This window comes from Mustelus asterias, chromosome 16, assembly GCF_964213995.1.
Source record: "Mustelus asterias chromosome 16, sMusAst1.hap1.1, whole genome shotgun sequence".
Classification (NCBI taxonomy): domain Eukaryota; kingdom Metazoa; phylum Chordata; class Chondrichthyes; order Carcharhiniformes; family Triakidae; genus Mustelus; species Mustelus asterias.
In genome coordinates, this window is record NC_135816.1 from 89,995,494 (window position 1) to 90,012,681 (window position 17,188).

Consider the following 17,188-nt stretch of genomic DNA (forward strand, 5'->3'; position numbering starts at 1 on the left):
TTTTGTCAAAGTCAATTATATATGTGTCTGCATGTATGTGAGTACTGTAAGATGCTTGTCTTCAAATACCTGAGTATAAGTGATGTCTCTGATCCGGTCCTCTCTATCTTTTGTCACTGACTTAATATCCACGATCCTTAGCTATTGACCTACAAACAGAGGGATTGTTCTCCCTGTTTATTCGCTCCAAACTGTGTTTCATCTGGAAACCCACTAATGGTTCATCCTCTAATCTTCTATGTTCTCAACAACAACTCAAACTTCTCCAACAATTCCTCATCCTTGGAAACCTCCCAGAAAGCGTCCTCTGTCCTATTTCTAATGTCTTTACTGAAATGTGGTGACCAGTATTGACTACAAGATTTCATCCTCACTTACATTCCGCTTGTCCTATTTCAGTCCCTCCCCCATTCCCATAGCATACATCTTCCATGATTTTCTTTGAACTCAGCTATGATGAAGGGTCATTCAGATTCAAAACGTTGGCTCTACTCTCTCTCTCTCCACAGATGCTGTCAGACCTGATGAAACCCATTGTTTGTTCTGAATTTCTAGACACTACTAACAATGATGAATTTTGTGAACACTTTACACAAGGTGTTAAAATTGAAGGATTCTCCGGTGCAAAACTGAAAACAAAACCAAAATTGTTGAGTCACTTGATTATTCAGGTCTGAATATCATCAGGTCCGATTGTGGAGGAAGAAATGTTTGCCTGTTCTGTTTGTGGAAGAATGTTGCAAACATCGTTGTGATTGGAAAAACCCTGATACACACTCCCGAGTGAGAGCTTTCCATTGACTGTCTGTGGAAAGAGCTTTACACTGCATGAAAAAAGTAGCACTATTCACAGCGGAGAGAAAACTTACGCATGTTCTGTGTGTGGATGTGGCTTCAATTGATTGCCCAATCTGGAGAGACACAAGACCACTGGAACAATGGTGAAACTCTGGCAATGTGAAGAACCTGGGAATGGATACATTTATCGACTCTTGCTGCATATCTATCGACTTATTCACAATTGAGAGAAACCGTGGAAATGTGAGGATTGTGGTAAAGAATTAAACCATCCATCTCTGATGAAAACCCGTAGTGACACAGTCACACAGGTGAGAGGAAGTGGAAATGCGAGAACTATGGTAAAAAGACTCAATTATGAACATCTGCTGGCAGTTCATCGAAGAAGACACACTGTGGAGCCACCATTTGTCTGTTCTGTATTTGGGAAGGGAAAGTCATTCTGCTTCATGATACATCAGCGAATTCACACTGAGGAGAAGACCTTCAGCTGCACTGCCTTTGGGACAAGGTTCAGGCTTTTAGCGAAGCTCAGTTCACATCAGCAAGTTCCCATTGGGGAGAGACTCGGTGTGTGGGGAGGAACTCATTCAGTCAGCCAGCCTCACGTCGCACAAGCAAATTTACACCGAGGAGAAGCCTCATACTGTGGAAAAAGTTACAGGCATCTTTCCACCCTCAGTCACATTAAAGTATTCACAACGTGGAGAGCCAATTTCCCTGCTCTATCTGTGTGAAGGGATCCATTCAGTCATCTTAAAATTCTTGCAGTGCAGAAGGAGGTCATTCGACCCATGCAACCTGCACGGACTCTCCGAAAGTATATCTTATTCAGTCTTTTCTAAAGGTGCCTGAAGGCGCAAGACATTATGTAAACACGCTCAGAGCAGAGTGAACCAGAAATCAGTTGGTCAGAAGTCAGTAGACCGCACGACCATAGCAGCAGAATTAGGCCACTGGGCCATTCAAATCTGTTCCGCCATTCAATCACGACTGATACTTTTCTCATCCCCATTCTCCTGCCTTTTCCCCATAACCTCTGATTACCCTATTAATCAAGAACCTATCTATCTCTGTCTTGAAGACAATGACTGGCCTCCACAGCCTTCTGTGGCAATGAGTTTCATAGATTCACCACTCTTTGGCTGAAGAAATTCCTCCTCATCTCTGTTTTAAACGATCGTCCCTTTAACCTGGGGTTTTGCCCTCTGGTTCATCTCTGCCAAGGACATGCCTGCAACTCATACTTTGAAAAAAGCCAAGGCTCAAAGGGCGAAAGTCTCATGCTCCAATATGTAAACCAGCTGTCTGCATCAATGTTCAGCATTTGGTTGGATTTATTGTTATCGCATGTATTAGTATACGGTGAGAAGTATTGTTGCTTGCGCGCTATCCAGACAAACCATTCCGTACATCGGGAAGGAATAGACAGAGTGCAGAATGTATTATTACAGTCAGAGCGAGAGTGGAGAGAAAGATCAACTTAATGCGAAGTAGGTCAATTCAAAAGTCTGATGGCAGCAGGAAAGAAGCTGCTTTTGAGTCAGTTGGTAAATCATGTCAGACTTTTTTTCCGATGAAAGAAGGTGGAAGAGTGTATGTCCGAGTTGCGTGGGGTTCTGAATTATGTTAGCTGCTTTTCCGACGCAGCAGGAAGTGTAGTCAGTGTCAGCTTATAGGAGGCTGGTTTGAGTGGTGGACTGGGCTTCATTCACCTTTGTAGGTTCTTGTAGACTTTGACAGAGCAGGAGCCATACCAAGCTGTGATGCAAACAGAAAGAATGCTTTAAATGGTGCATGTGTAGAAGTTGCTGAGAGCTGTAGCGGACATGCCAAATTTCCTAAGTCTCCTGAGCGTCAATATATAGATAATAATGAAAATAGGAACGGCACGTGGCACGCCGCTGCCTTACAGCGCCAGGAACCCGAGCTCAATTCTGACCTAGGCGACAATCATACAAAGAAGAGTAGAAACCTTACAATACAGAAGAACGCATTCGGCGTATCGAGTCTGCACCGACAACAATCCCACCCACAGCCCTATCCCCACAACCCCACACATTTACCCGACTAGTCCTTCTAACCTGCAAATCCCGGGACCAGAAAGGGTAATTTTGCATGACCAATCAACCTAACCCGCATATCTTTGGACTGCGTGGACGTTGCACGTTCTCCCCCAAACTATGTGCCTCCCTGGTTCCCACATACAAGATTGCAACTAGTGAGCTGGGCGGCACGGTAGCACGGTGGTTAGCACTGTTGCTTCACAGCTCCAGGGACCTGGGTTCGATTCCCGGCTTGGGTCACTGTCTGTGTGGAGTTTGCACGTTCTCCTCGTGTCTGCGTGGGTTTCCTCCGGGTGCTCCGGTTTCCTCCCACAGTCCAAAGATGTGCGGGTTAGGTTGATTGTGCATGCTAAAATTGCCCTTAGTGTCCTGAGATGTGTAGGTTAGAGGGATTAGTGGGTAAATATGTTGGGATATAGGGGCAGGATATGGGTGGGATTGTGGTCGGTGCAGACTCGATGGGCTGAATGGCCTCTTTCTGTGCTGTAGGGTGTCTACAATTTCTATGAGCTCGCTCTCCGGGTTATTTCACCGCGGGGTAAATGCAAGAGCTGTGGCCTCGTATTTGGGTCCTCAGACTTACACCATAAGCTTGTAAAGTTCCCAAGACCTCCGTCGTTTCTATCCCTGCACTGTGTTCACAATCCCCTTCCCAAACCGTCCGCTGTCCTCCAGCTTTTCAACATGGCTGACATTGAGCATGCTCAGAGTACACACCGTTCCAACACTTGCGCGCTGGCGTCCTATAGTCATTGATAGGGGATTTGCTGCTGCTCCTATTGGTCCACCATTGATCTACCATTGATGACATAAAAGTGATTGGCATCCCAATCAAAATCGGTTCCAGAGCATAGCCATAAATTAATTCTGGATCCGAATGAGTTGAACACCACCTCTGATGCAATCTGTTCAATTCACTATCCCTCTATATTTTAAGATCCAAAAGTGCCAGTATTCTGATCCACAAGCATCAGGGTTCGTACCACTTTATTCATCTTTTACATTCGTGATCTGGACTTGGAAAGACGTACTATCACAAATTGCAGTGGAAATCACTTTTGTGTTGTATAGCTAATTATTGATTGATACACTGTGGAGGTGGTGATGTAGTTGTCTCATCACTTGCTGAATCATCTAGCGACACAGCTTCAAATTCTACCGTGGTCGGATTCCACCCTCCATCTCTCCACTCCCTTACTTGCCTCACTCTTTCTCTCTCCTCCATCTCCACTCTCTCTCTCTCCGGTACCTCTGCCCCTGTAAATTCTACCCTCCATCTCACCCTCTCCGCCCTCTCTCCCGTCCCCTGCCCTCCCTCGCTCTGCTGCATCTCATCCTCTCTCTTTCCCTTCCCTCTATCTGCTTTCTCCATCCTCTCCCACCCTCTCTCCTCTCGCGCTCTCTGCTCTCTCTCTCCCTTATCTCTCTCCCCTCACACCATGAGCTCCCACTCTACCCTCCCTCTCCGTCCGTCCTCTCGCCCTCCCATCTTTCCACGCCCTATCTTCAACTGCAGCTACAGACAATTGTTTTGAGCATATTCCAGGCAACTACGTTAAACTTGTCACTTTGTATTGTACCTATTCTAGTCACAGAATCACAGCATATTCCAGTGCAGAAGAGGCCCTTCGGCCCATCGAATCTGCACCAACGTATGAAATGCGCTGATCTGCCCACCTAATCCCACTTGCCAGAACTTGGTCCATTGCCTTGATTATGAAAGCGTGCCAATTACTCATGTACTTATTTTTTAAAAGATGTGAGGCATTCGCCTCGACCAGCCTCCCAGGCAGTGCATTCCAGAGCGTCACCACCCTATGGGTAGACACGTTTTTCGTTTAATCCCCGCAGACCTCCCAACACTCACTTTTAACTTGCCTCCACCCGTATCTGACCCTATAAATAACAGGGACAGCTGACCCCTATCCACCCTGTCCATGCCCCTCATAATCTTGAACACATCAATCAGGTCGCCCCTCAGTCTCCATAGAAAATAACTCAAACCTATCCAACTGCTCTTTATAAATTAAATGTTCCATCCCAGGCAACATCCTGGTGAGTGTCCTCTGCATCCCTCCCAGTACGTTCACGTCCTACCTATAATGTGGTGACTAGAACTGCACACAGTACTCCAGCTGTCGCCTCACCAAAGTTCAATTAAACTCCATCATGACATCTCTGCTTTTGTAATCTATAACCCTATTGATATAGGCGAGTGTGCCGTCAGCATTTTTCACCACGCTGTTAACCTGCCTTTCCACCTTCAGAAATCAATGGACAAACACTCCAATTTCCCTTTGTTCTTCAGAACTTCCTAGTGTCAGACCTTTCATGGGAAACTTCCTTGTCAAATTACTCCTTCCAAAATGCATCGCCTCACACTTTTCTGGATTAAATTCCATCTGAAACTTATCCACACATTTTAACATCTCTACTATATCTTCATGCAACTCAAGATAATCAAACTCACTGTTAACCACCCGAACAATCTTTGTGTAGTCGCAAATTTACTGACCCTATCCCCCAACATAATCGTCCACGTCAATTATATAAATGACCAACAATAGGTGGACCAGCACTGATCCCTGTGGTACGCCACTCGTCACTGTCTCCAGTCACTAACTTCGGAACAGGCTGTTGCGAAAGGGAGTGGCTTTTGCTACCAAATAAACTTGTTGGACTTTAACCTGGTGTTGTAAGACTTCTTACTGTGTTTACCCCAGTTCAACGCCGGCATCTCCACATCCAGTCACTAAAGCAGCCATCTGTTATCACCGCCTGTTGTCTACCGCTAAGCCAATTATGAATCCACCTTATCATATCACCCTGTGTCCCATATGCAGTTGCCTTCTTAATAAGTCTTGCATATGAGACTTTGCCAAAGACTTGCTGAAATCCATGAAAGTTACATGAACTGCACTACCCTCACCCACACACTTGGTTGCATGCTCAAAAAGTCAGTTAAATCTGTTATGCATGTCCTCCCTCTGACAAAACTATGCTGAATGTGCAATCTCCACACAGATAGTGACCCAAGGCGGGATTGAAACTGGGACCCTGGCGCTGAGAGGTAGCAGTGCTAACAACTGTGCCACCATGCCGCCAAATTGATTTCTTAAGCTCCATCCTGCACTTTCCGTGCTCCACTATTGCCTCCACAGACTTACTCTTCATACTTATTAAAAACTTCTCTTTTCCTTCTCATTATATCCTGAATATCTCTGGTTACTTTTCATAACCACTATGCCAGCATGCCGTGGCATGGACCTACCTCGCATTTAGTGGAACTTTCTCGACAACCTAGCTATGCCTGCACCAATGCACTCTTCATTCTCTCCTTTCCTTCTCTATGTATGGTATACTTTGTCTGTTTAGTGCGCGACAAAATCACGTTTTTCTGTATACTAATTGATGTAGCAATAATAAATCAAATCAAATCAAATCAAATCATGGAGAACTGGCTTGGTTATAGAAGACAGAGGGTGGTAGTGGAAGGGTCTTTTTCCGGCTGGAGGCCTGTGACTAGTGGTGTTCCGCAGGGCTCTGTATTGGGACCTCTGCTGTTTGTGATTTATATAAATGATCTGGAAGAAGGAGTAACTGGGGTGATCAGTAAGTTTGCGGACGACACATAACTGGCAGGACTTGCAGATAGTGAGGAACATTGTCAGAGGCTACAGAAGGATATGGATAGGCTGGAAATTTGGGCAAAGAAATGGCAGATGGAGTTCAATCCTGATAAATGCGAAGTGATGCATTTTGGTGGGAATAATGTAGGGAGGAGCTACACGATAAATGGCAGAACCATAAAGGGTGTAGAGACGCAGAGGGACCTGGGTGTGCAAGTCCACAGATCTTTGAAGGTGACGTCACAGGTGGAGAAGGTGGTGAAGAAGGCATGTGGCATGCTTGCCTTTATAGGACGGGGCATAGAGTATAAAAGTTGGGGTCTGATGTTGCAGATGTATAGAACGTTGGTTCGGCCGCATTTGGAATACTGCATCCAGTTCTGGTCGCCACACTACCAGAAGGACGTGGAGGCTTTGGAGAGAGTACAGAGGAGGTTTACCAGGATGTTGCCTGGTATGGAGGGGTTTGGTTATGAGGAGAGATTGGGGAAACTGGGGTTGTTCTCCTTGGAAAGACGGAGGATGAGGGGAGACTTAATAGAGGTGTATAAAATTATGAAAGGCATAGATAGGGTGAACGGTGGGAAGCTTTTCCCCGGGTCGGTGGTGACGTTCACGAGGGGTCATAGGTTCAAGGTGAAGGGGGGGAGGTTTAACACAGATATCAGAAGGACATATTTTACACAGAGGGTCGTGGGGGCCTGGAATGTGTTGCCGGGCAAGGTGGTGGAGGCGGACACACTGGGAACGTTTAAGACTTATCTAGACAGCTATATGAACGGAGTGGGAATGGAGGAATACAAAAGAGTGGTCTAGTTTGGACCAAGGAGCGACGCGGGCTAATTGTTCTTTGTTTCTCGTTTCAAGGCTTCATTCTATGATCATCTTGCTGGTGCCAGTCCAGAGCGAGACTGCGGATAGTTGGGAACCTGTTTCGGGGGCAGGGAATTCAGATGGCGTTCGTAAAGCAGAAGTGGAAATGAATAGGGTTGGGAAGCATTTTCTGATCAGGGCCAGTGTGATCTCCTGGACTCGTTTCGATCGCCTCAGGGGGTCGGAGTGGAATTTCCCAGATTTTTTTCCCCCATATTGGCCCTGGGGTTTTCACTCTGAGTTTTCGCCTCTCCCTGGAGATCACATAGAAATCATAGAAATCATAGAAACCCTACAGTGTAGAAAGAAGCCATTCGGCCCATCGAGTCTACACCGACCACAATCCCACCCAGGCCCTACCCCCATATCCCTACATATTTACCCGCTAATCCCTCTAACCTACCCATCTCAAGACACTAAGGGGCAATTTTAGCACGGCCAATCAACCTAACCCGCACATCTTTGGACTGTGGGAGGAAACCGGAGCACCCGGAGGAAACCCACGCAGACACGAGGAGAATGTGCAAACTCCACACAGACAGTGACCCAAGCCGGGAATCGAACCCAGGTCCCTGGAGCTGTGAAGCAGCAGTGCTAACCACTGTGCTACCGTGATGGAATGGGGGGGGGGGGTGGGGGTGAGTTAATAGGTTGTGATGAACAAAACATCGTGGCTGTGAGGGACAGCTCGGTGGATAGGATATTAGGATGTAGATAGGCTGGAAAATTGGGCGGGGATCCTTGATTCAGGATTCAATCCTGGACCGGGGAGCGGCGCAGGCTTGGAGGGCCGAAGGGCCTGTTCCTGTGCTGTATTGTTCTTTGTTCTTGTTCAATCATTATATTACCCAGCTGCACTTCCATGGCTTATCCCGTCACTCTGCATATTTACCATGCCTACCCAACCTAATCTACACATATTTTGTCACTAAGGGACAATTTAGCACGGCCAATCCACCTAACCATCAGGCCATTAGGACTTTTATTATTTCTCCGGAATTTCAGAGTCGATGCTTGCAATGGCCATGGAGAGGACCTAAATTTCAAGCACGGTAACAAGTTGAACTTTCTTGAGAAATTTCAAGTTAACAATGCTAGATTGTTTCAATAACCTTAATCTTACAGCCTCTTGAAAATATTGCACACATTACAGGAAATAAAAATGTTTTGGCTGAATTGTTAGCCAGAACGTACGCTTGCCTCAGTTTGCAACCAGCCGCAGAAACTCGAAAAATAGTAGATTGCTATATGAAGGTCAGAAGGTGTGCACAGCATGCATGTATGTTTTTTTTTCCTGTTTAACAGGATAATCAAGAAAATATGTTTTCAAATATATATTTCCAGTGGGGAAAGCATGTCGTGCTCAGTACAAACATGAGTTGATTGCATATTGTGGACCGTAAGATTATACTTTCTGGAAATGGCCTCAAAATGTATTAATATCTCCGGAATTTAACATGAGACAGCAGATAATTGAACTGTGGAGAGTATTTGATGGTGTGGCAAAAGTTTTGTTCAGCCTGGGTCCGAATAAAGGAGTTCATACCCACCTATGATGTTTTACCATCTTGGAATAATAATTCAGTGCTTGAAAGATATGTGATCAGGTGATGAAGGAGCAGGGCTTTGAAAGCTCTTGATTCCAAATAAACCTGTTGGATTTAAACTGGTGGTGTGAGACTTCTGACTGATATAAAATTGGGGGCTAAGATAAAACTGATATAACTTTGTCAACTGATATTTTATTGTGCTGATCTGCAGCCAGAGTGTTAACCCTGTAGTCATATATTCCAAAATAATAATCAGGAACGGCAGTATGAAGCAAACTGAATAAAGCAAATCATGTGTGCAAAACACATCTGAACGAAAAGAAACACCTGCAGCAGTTGAACCATTGTCGCTGAAAGCCTACAAATACAGACGAAATGTTCTCATTGTTCCAGCTTTCAAGTATACAGAGATCCAACTTTTAGGCTCTTCGTATTGAAGGATCTTTGAAGATTCGTGAGAGCCTTCGTTTCTAAAAGACCTACACTAGGACTGAAGTATCACCTCAGCTAAGAAGTCATCAGGCCTGCATTTATACAGAACCTGAGTCACAATTTTTATTTTTGTAATTACAGTTTTAACTTCATTGGTGTCTAATCTTTGTGTGTGTGTGACTGGCATGTGAGATGAGTGAATGAGGATTTGCCTTGGAAACATTCGGGATACGTGTGTGTGATAATTAATAACTTTTATGGACATTTTGTATTCTAGTGCATAATACTCTGAGAGTGAGTTAAAACACACAATTTGCTTAAACATATCCCGATTAAGAACTTGAAGGGACTACACAAAATCATTTCTGGAAAACCATTTAGCCCTTGATCATGATGCACAGGGACATGAACCACAGAGGACGGTTCCTTGGAAGAGCAAGTAAGCCATTCAACCGCTTGACTGACAGAAAGGAACGGGCGGGCAGCCATATCACCATCCATTCAGTTTCACGCGACAGCAGGAGGTAATTATTTCCTAAAACGTGCTAAACAAAAACGGAAGAAGGCTATTCAGTCCTTCTTCTTTGCTTTACAAGATGGGCAGGTAATTCGGCGTCCTGAATTCATCCAATTTCATTTTACGGGTTGCATAATTCATTTAAATCATGACTAATTTACACCTTAATAGCAAACAATATATTTTATTTTTGTTTAATTCATTGTATGGGATATGAGGGTCGCTGGCTGGGCCAGCATTTATTACCTATTCCTAATGACCCTCCATTCCGGAGTGCATTTGAGAACCAATCACACTGCTGTGCATCTGGAGTCACATGAAGGCCAGACCACGTAAGGAAGACAATTAATCCCTAAAATTAAGTAGTGAACCAAATGGGTTCTTAAAACAATCGGCAATAGTTTTATGGTCAACATTAGACTTTTAATGCAGGAGTAGTTATTGGAGTCAAATTCCACCATCTGTCGTGGTGAGATTGAAACCCTGGATCTTGTCCTGGGTCTCTGGATTACAAGTGCAGTGACTACGTCACGACGCTACTGTCTCTCTCTTTACTGGGCCAGTCTCATTACTTATCCTGATTGGCATAACACATTGATCCATTACACCTAAATCTCTTATGTTGAACAAAATATCAGTATAGTCAACTAACGTATTCCCATAATTGAACACCTTTAGCAGCAGCTGTAACCATGTTCCAGCTATATTCACTCAATGCCTATGGTGCATTAAATTCCACCAGGAATCGTTTGAGGCTGTCGTTTGTCATATTCCACAGGAGACTATTCAGTTTTTCATGCCATGCACCATTTCCAACCTCATTGTCAGCTGTCGCAGACTTCCCACTCTGTCTGGGACCCGGCTGGTTCCTCTCCAATCCACTCCCCTCCCCTTGATTACCAGAAAAGGAGCTAGCACAGAATAAGCTTGAAAAGTTAAATTTGAAGTGAATGGGAACACCCGCTCCATCTCTGGGGAACTGAATTTCTGAGTTTTGAAGTGCCTCAAGTATAGCTGGTGTTTGACCATCACACGACGTGACCATGACCTGGGGAATGATTGTGCTATCCTCAAAATAGGGTTTAATATAATTGAGGTTCACATTCTCCAGCAAAGAAACTGCTGACGATGTTGTCGTTACACACAGACAATTACATTGTTTAATACTGGTGTGATGCGCGAAAAATAGATCGAAGTAGAACAGTAAATCTTCATTAAATTCCACAATGGTGAGAGAATATGGAATTCGGAAACCCTCTTGGTGATTGATTTCATATTGAATAATTGAACAATCATTCTTGCTCCCTGCACTCTGATCCTCAGAACTGCCAGCTACTTTGAACCTGATCTGATCAGTCCACTCCACACCCAGGATGTAATTGATCAGTCCATTGATCAAGTCATATTTCCCTGATTCCTCTTTCCCAATGACAATGATGGTCCGAGAATTGGCCGGGCCCTTGTCTTCTCCAAAGATAAACTTTCTCCAGCATTTCAACTTCGGTGACTCGATCAGATTAATAATCCCATTGTTCCACAGAGGGTACACATCTGGCATCGGGCCGGGTGGACGGAGAGGGAGATAATACTCTTCCTCCATTTCCTCTATCAAGGGAAGCTGGTAGACTTCTGGACACCCAGCATTTATCAGCTTGCTCATTTTGCGTACACGTTCTACCAATTGAGTTGGGACCCTCTCTCTGCAGGTTACAATCACCTTCTCCTGACTTGAAGTACCGATGCCAGCTTCTCCGCAAAGAGCGGACACCTGGACCCTGTAGGAAATGTCAGCGTCAAGGTTGCCCAATGTACATGCACAAACCGGACCTTCGGTTCTTTGCTCCGACCATTTGTCCTGCTGACAATTCTGTTTCTGATATTTGATTAAGTAACAGTCAATGTTCACGCCATCACCAACCCGTACTGGAGGGGCCCAGGTCATGGTTAGTGATGTTGGTTGAACATTGGATACGGAAACCTCAGTCGGCGAAGCAGCAGGAAGAGTCAGGATAGAGGCAGTGGGATCGCTGAGCAAACCTACCCATGCCTTATAAATATAGGCCGACCTGAACTGGTACTGACGGTATGGTTGCAAACCAGACACTGTAAAGGTCTCACTACAATCCGCCGTGCTCTCCACAGACCAATCCTCATCTTGTTCACACCTGTATTCTACCCTAAACATTAGCACTGGTTCAGTATTACCTACAGGAGCCTTGAGATGTAGCGTGACAGTGGAATCGCTTGTCCCTATAATCTGTGGAATCTCAGACTCCTGTGGTTTAAACGCCTTATTTACCAATATTCCCTGTTCATACAGGAAAATTGATGCTCCAGTGCAACTTTTATCATCTATTGAAACGACTGCGATCTTGCAGCTCTCAGCGTGCAAATTTCCCCCATTAGATATGTTGGATTTGGTGAATTTCAGGAACAGTCTCGCCAGTTTTCTCATTTGTTGGGAGACTGAAATGACATCGAACCAATCCTCATTCGGTTGACATGTGTCATCTTGCGATGTGTGACCTGGCTCCTTTGAAGTTGGTGATGCGTTCAGGTAATTGCCCAATACCTGTAGATATGTATCTTTATCACACAGTGAAGTGAAGGTGAAACAAACAACGTTTTCAACCATTGGATTCACCAAGAAACTGTCCAACTGTCTCCTTGTCAGAATGTCCACTCCTTGCAACATAGCCAAATATGCGCTCACTGTGATAATCTCCTTCTCTCTCTTCCCAATCCAAGTCGTCAGTGAATGGTTGCTGAACGGAGATCGCTCTTTCTTTTGCAATAGATCGGCCAGACTGCTTTCCTCTTGTCCTGTTCCACGGATGGATGGCAGAATTGTTCCCAGAGCTTTCTGAAATACTATTTTGTATTCCATACACATTGCCTTGAAAGCTTGAATTTTTGTCTCTAACTCGGGGAATTCTTTGGCGGCTGTGCTCTTAATTAGATCATTGCATCTTATTTCTGTGTCATGGAGCTGGTCCAGAAGTAGCTGCGAACGATTGACCAGGCCAATACTGATCTCCCGCACTAGCTGGGCAGCTTTTGAATCTAGCATCTTAAGAGGATACAACCATACTCTGAGGGGCACAGCGTTCTCCCCGTTTTCGCCCAATAATTTTGGGAGTGTTGTGTAAACGCGGAAAGCATCTTCATAGCTCACCGGATTACTGTTGAGTAGAAAATCCCCATGAAATGTACAACTGAACTTCTCGACAATTTTCCTTTCATTATCCGATAGTTTCAAAGAACCCTTTCCCTCGATGCTAACGAGTGGGATCTTTTTAATCATCACCTCCAGACTGCCTTCAATTTCCTGCTTATTGTCGCTAGAATAATATTCTCGGTCGAAAACGAAGAACGCCTGTGCGCCGTACATCACGGCTGTAACAACGTGAGTTGCTGAGCCCTGGTCAAAAACATACGGATAAGTGATATTATTGGGTCCCAGTTGACTCATGGTTAGCTGCTCGAAACGAGTTGTCGCTCGATAGTTGAGGGTGACTCGAGCTTGCTGCTTCGATTTCTTGCTATCATTCAGATATTTGGCAGAGCCGCTCACCTCCACCAGCCCCCCGAGAAAACTGGCCTTCAGTGAGGCTTCTACATCTAAATAGGACGCTTTTTCATCCATGGCGTCTGAACAAATTATGTTAAAGTTTGTGTTAGGTTTTGGCTGAATGTCGAGGTTCTTCAGGAGTTCATCCAAATCCCACAAGGTGACGCCTGAAACAATAGAAGAGAAGATAACAATAGAAATGTAACACTGGCTAAAGAGCATAACTAATGGACGGCTGTACTATTGAATTAATTGTACTGAGTGAGTACGACACTAACCGACAGACGACATTGAGATAATTGTGTATTGAAAGAAGGCTCATTCTGAGGGATTGCCGAACTATTAGAGGAGCAGTGTTGAGGGTGTAATGCACGTCCTACGGGTCACTACTGGCAAAGATTTACACTGTCAGACCACAATGGCATTGTGTTGCCATGTTGAGAGGATGTACACTGGATGATTAAAATGTCAGGGAATAGTACTTGGATGATCTGAACTGGCTGATGTCAATAGTCAGAAGTGCTGCACTTGGGGTGAAATTATTGAGGGAGTGCAATTTTTCATTCTTGAGGATATTACCATCATTTCCTGGATGATTGTAACTGATATTTTTTTTAAGTTTATTTAAGTCTTCCTAAATGATAAACATGTTCAATGCGAGAAACAGCTATAGCTAACAAGTCATGACACTAAATAGAATTATCTCCCCAGTGAACAGGATTGAAATGTCTGCTATTCGATGGGTAAGAGCAGATGGGTAAGCGGACACATAAAGGAAGACTTATAAAGGTAGAAGCTCGAGAAATACTGCAGAGGAACGAAGTGCTTAACATGGGGATTGGTAAGTGAAGGAGCGTTAAGATTGATTTATTTCTAAAATTGAGTAAAGTTTGCATTTCGCATTAAAATTATGTTTAACAGTTAATTGCAGTTTTTTTTTCAAATCTTGGTGAGCAATCAATAGGCGCAATGCTGGAGTCAGTTGCAGTTAATCAATTAGGCAGTTAGTAAGAATTAGGATCACAGAGAGCAGTGATTGACTCAGTTTAATGGAATTTAAGTGATTAGAAATACAGGAGGTGCAGCAGTTGCACAAAGTAAATTGCACTAACGTGACTGTTTAATAATTTGTGCAACAAGTGTGTAACTCTGGAAATTTGCTAAGTGATGCAGGAGATGCAGGGGATGGAGTCTGTCATGACATTTCGCAAATTAAGAGCGACCCAAGAGATGGAGCGAAAGCAAATTAGATGCAACAGCTAAAACCCAGAGACATTAATTCGGTGAGAAGTTAGTGGCTTAGTGAGATTTATATTTTTATTCTCTGAAACCTTAGGCATTATTCCAAACTGGTGCTGGAGTGGTTAAAGCATTATATTAAATATATGACATGTCGAGTGAAACGCCACAATATTATTATGGAAAATCCTTGAGTGAAATTTCTAAAATAAGAACATAATTAGTTAAGTGAAACATAACAAAGATGGCAGGCAGGTGATGCATTGCACCCACAGCTTGCAGATTCAGAGAGTGCTATAACATTCCGTGCTATATAATTTTATAGTTAATGGAAATTAACTCAGAACTGATGGAATGCAGAACAAATAGTAGACACTGCGATGCATCACGCAATGGCAAAGCTACCGAAATACTTCGTTCCTGGAGCAGTTACAAGCCTTATGTAACGTAAATCATATTACTCTATTCTGTAGCACTGGAGACTGTGGCTTCAGAGAATCATGTATCTAAATTCAAAAGTTAGAAATCGATAATCCCCAGGCCTTGAAATTGTTGAAGATAATTGGATTTCTTGCAGTTTACGGGATGAGAGAAGGACCTGGAAGGAGAAGCAAACTGACCACAGCACCATTGGCAGGGCTCTATTCAAGTATGGACGTAAAACTAAATGTAACTGTGTTCGGGCATAGGAGTGTAATTAGGCGGACTGATATTATTCTCCGCAAGAACAAATGAGTTGTCCGTGTTTGCCCGGTGTCAGCGTTAAAGGCTGGAGACGAAACTGGGATGTGAAAGGAATGATCCAGTTTTTGGGGTCCATGTGAGCACCAATAACCTAGGTATAACTAATCAAGGCGTCCTGCTGATGGAATGTGAGCAGCTAGGCAATAAATTAGAAATCACAATCATTCAGATAAAATCTCTGAAATACAACCTAAGCCAAACGCAAATTGCCATAGGATTAGGGAATGTGACCCACGTCCCAGCCCTTGTTTTGCGAGAAATAGATTTTGATTCAGAGGGCACTGGCACAAATATTGCTGACTGAGGAATCTATCCAGTGATGTCGACCTTCATCCAAACCATGCTAGGAACAACGACCTTGCAAATAATGCCATGGGCACTATAGAGAATTATAAACTAAAGGGTAGAATAAGAGTAGGTTTTTATAAAGGAAAATTTGAAAGTTTACAGAACAAGGACAAACCATAGTTTTTTTTCTGAGCAGCAGGAAACAGGAAACCGGAAAAGGTACTTACCTTCGAGGTTTCGACCTCATTGTTCCACCGGAGCAAGCAGAGAGGGGAGCGATTCTTTTGAAGAGAGCTGGAAGGGAAGAGACTTTGATTTTGAACTCACTTTTTCAGAGTTTTGCTTCCGAGCAGCAGGAAACAGGAAACCGGAAGTGGGCCTCGGAGAGGCCTGGGAAGGTTTTTGCCCAATAAATTTGAACGGGGAGGAAACCCGAGAGATTATACGTGAAATGTCTCCCCCCCTCCCCCACCCCCCTCATCTAACCTAAAAAATGGATTTCGAGTGAGAGACCGTAAGCTTTTTTTTTCTCTTTCGATTCTTAGCCAGGGAAGTTAGCAGGGATGTCAGTGTAGGCAGAGCAATGTTCCTCCTGTGGGATGGTTGAGGTGAGAGACACCATTAGTGTCCCAGCTGAGTACACCTGCAGGAAGTGCACCCAATTCCAGCTCCTTGAAGACCGTGTTAGGGATCTGGAGCTGGAACTGAATGAACTCAGGATCATTCGGGAGGCAGAGACACTTATAGTTAAAAGCTACAAGGAGGTCGTTACTCCGAGAAATGAAGAGACGTGGCTGAATATTAGAAGGGGTAAGAAGCAGTCAGCGCAGTGATCCCCTTTGGCTATTCCTCTGTATAACAAGTATACCGTTTTGGATGCTGTTGCAGGGACGACTTATCAGGGGTAAGCCATGGGTAGAGGGCTCTGGCACAGAGTCTGTCCTTGTTGCTCAGAAGGGAAGGTGGTGGGGGGGAGAGGAGTAGAGCATTATTCATTGGGGACTCCATAGTTGCGGGGACAGATAGGAGATTCTGTGGGAATGAGAGAGACTCGTGGTTGGTGTGTTGCCTTCCAGGTGCCAGAACAAAGCACAGAAGATCAAAGAACAATACAGCACAGGAACAGGCCCTTCGTCCATCCAAGCGCGCGACGCTCCCTGGTCCAAACTAGACCACTCTTTTGTATCCCTCCATTCCCACTCCGTTCATGTGGCTATCTAGATAAGTCTTAAATGTTCCCAGTGTGCCCGCCTCCACTACCTTGCCTGGCAGCGCATTCCAGCACCCCCACCATCCTCTGTGAAAAATATGTCCTTCTGATATCCGTGTTAAACCTCCCCCCCCCCCCCTCACCTTGAACCTATGACCCCTCGTGAACGTCACCACCGATCTGGGAAAAAGCTTCACACCATTCACCCATTCTATGCCTTTCATAATTCTATACACCTCTATTAGGTCTCCCCTCGTCCTCCGTTTTTCCA

General features: G+C 44.5%; 1 protein-coding gene across 3 annotated transcripts in view; it reads right to left on the reverse strand.

The window, feature by feature from the left end:
* Positions 1-10,033: 10,033 nt before the first annotated feature.
* The window catches only part of LOC144505540 (uncharacterized), a 37,232-nt gene continuing 30,077 nt past the window's right edge, over positions 10,034-17,188 (reverse strand). For all 3 annotated transcript variants that reach the window (XM_078231667.1, XM_078231666.1, XM_078231669.1), the window contains one exon: positions 10,034-13,603. In XM_078231667.1, coding sequence (XP_078087793.1) covers positions 10,584-13,603 — 3,020 coding nt within the window. In that variant the 3' untranslated portion in view covers positions 10,034-10,583. The remainder of the gene's footprint in view (positions 13,604-17,188) is intronic.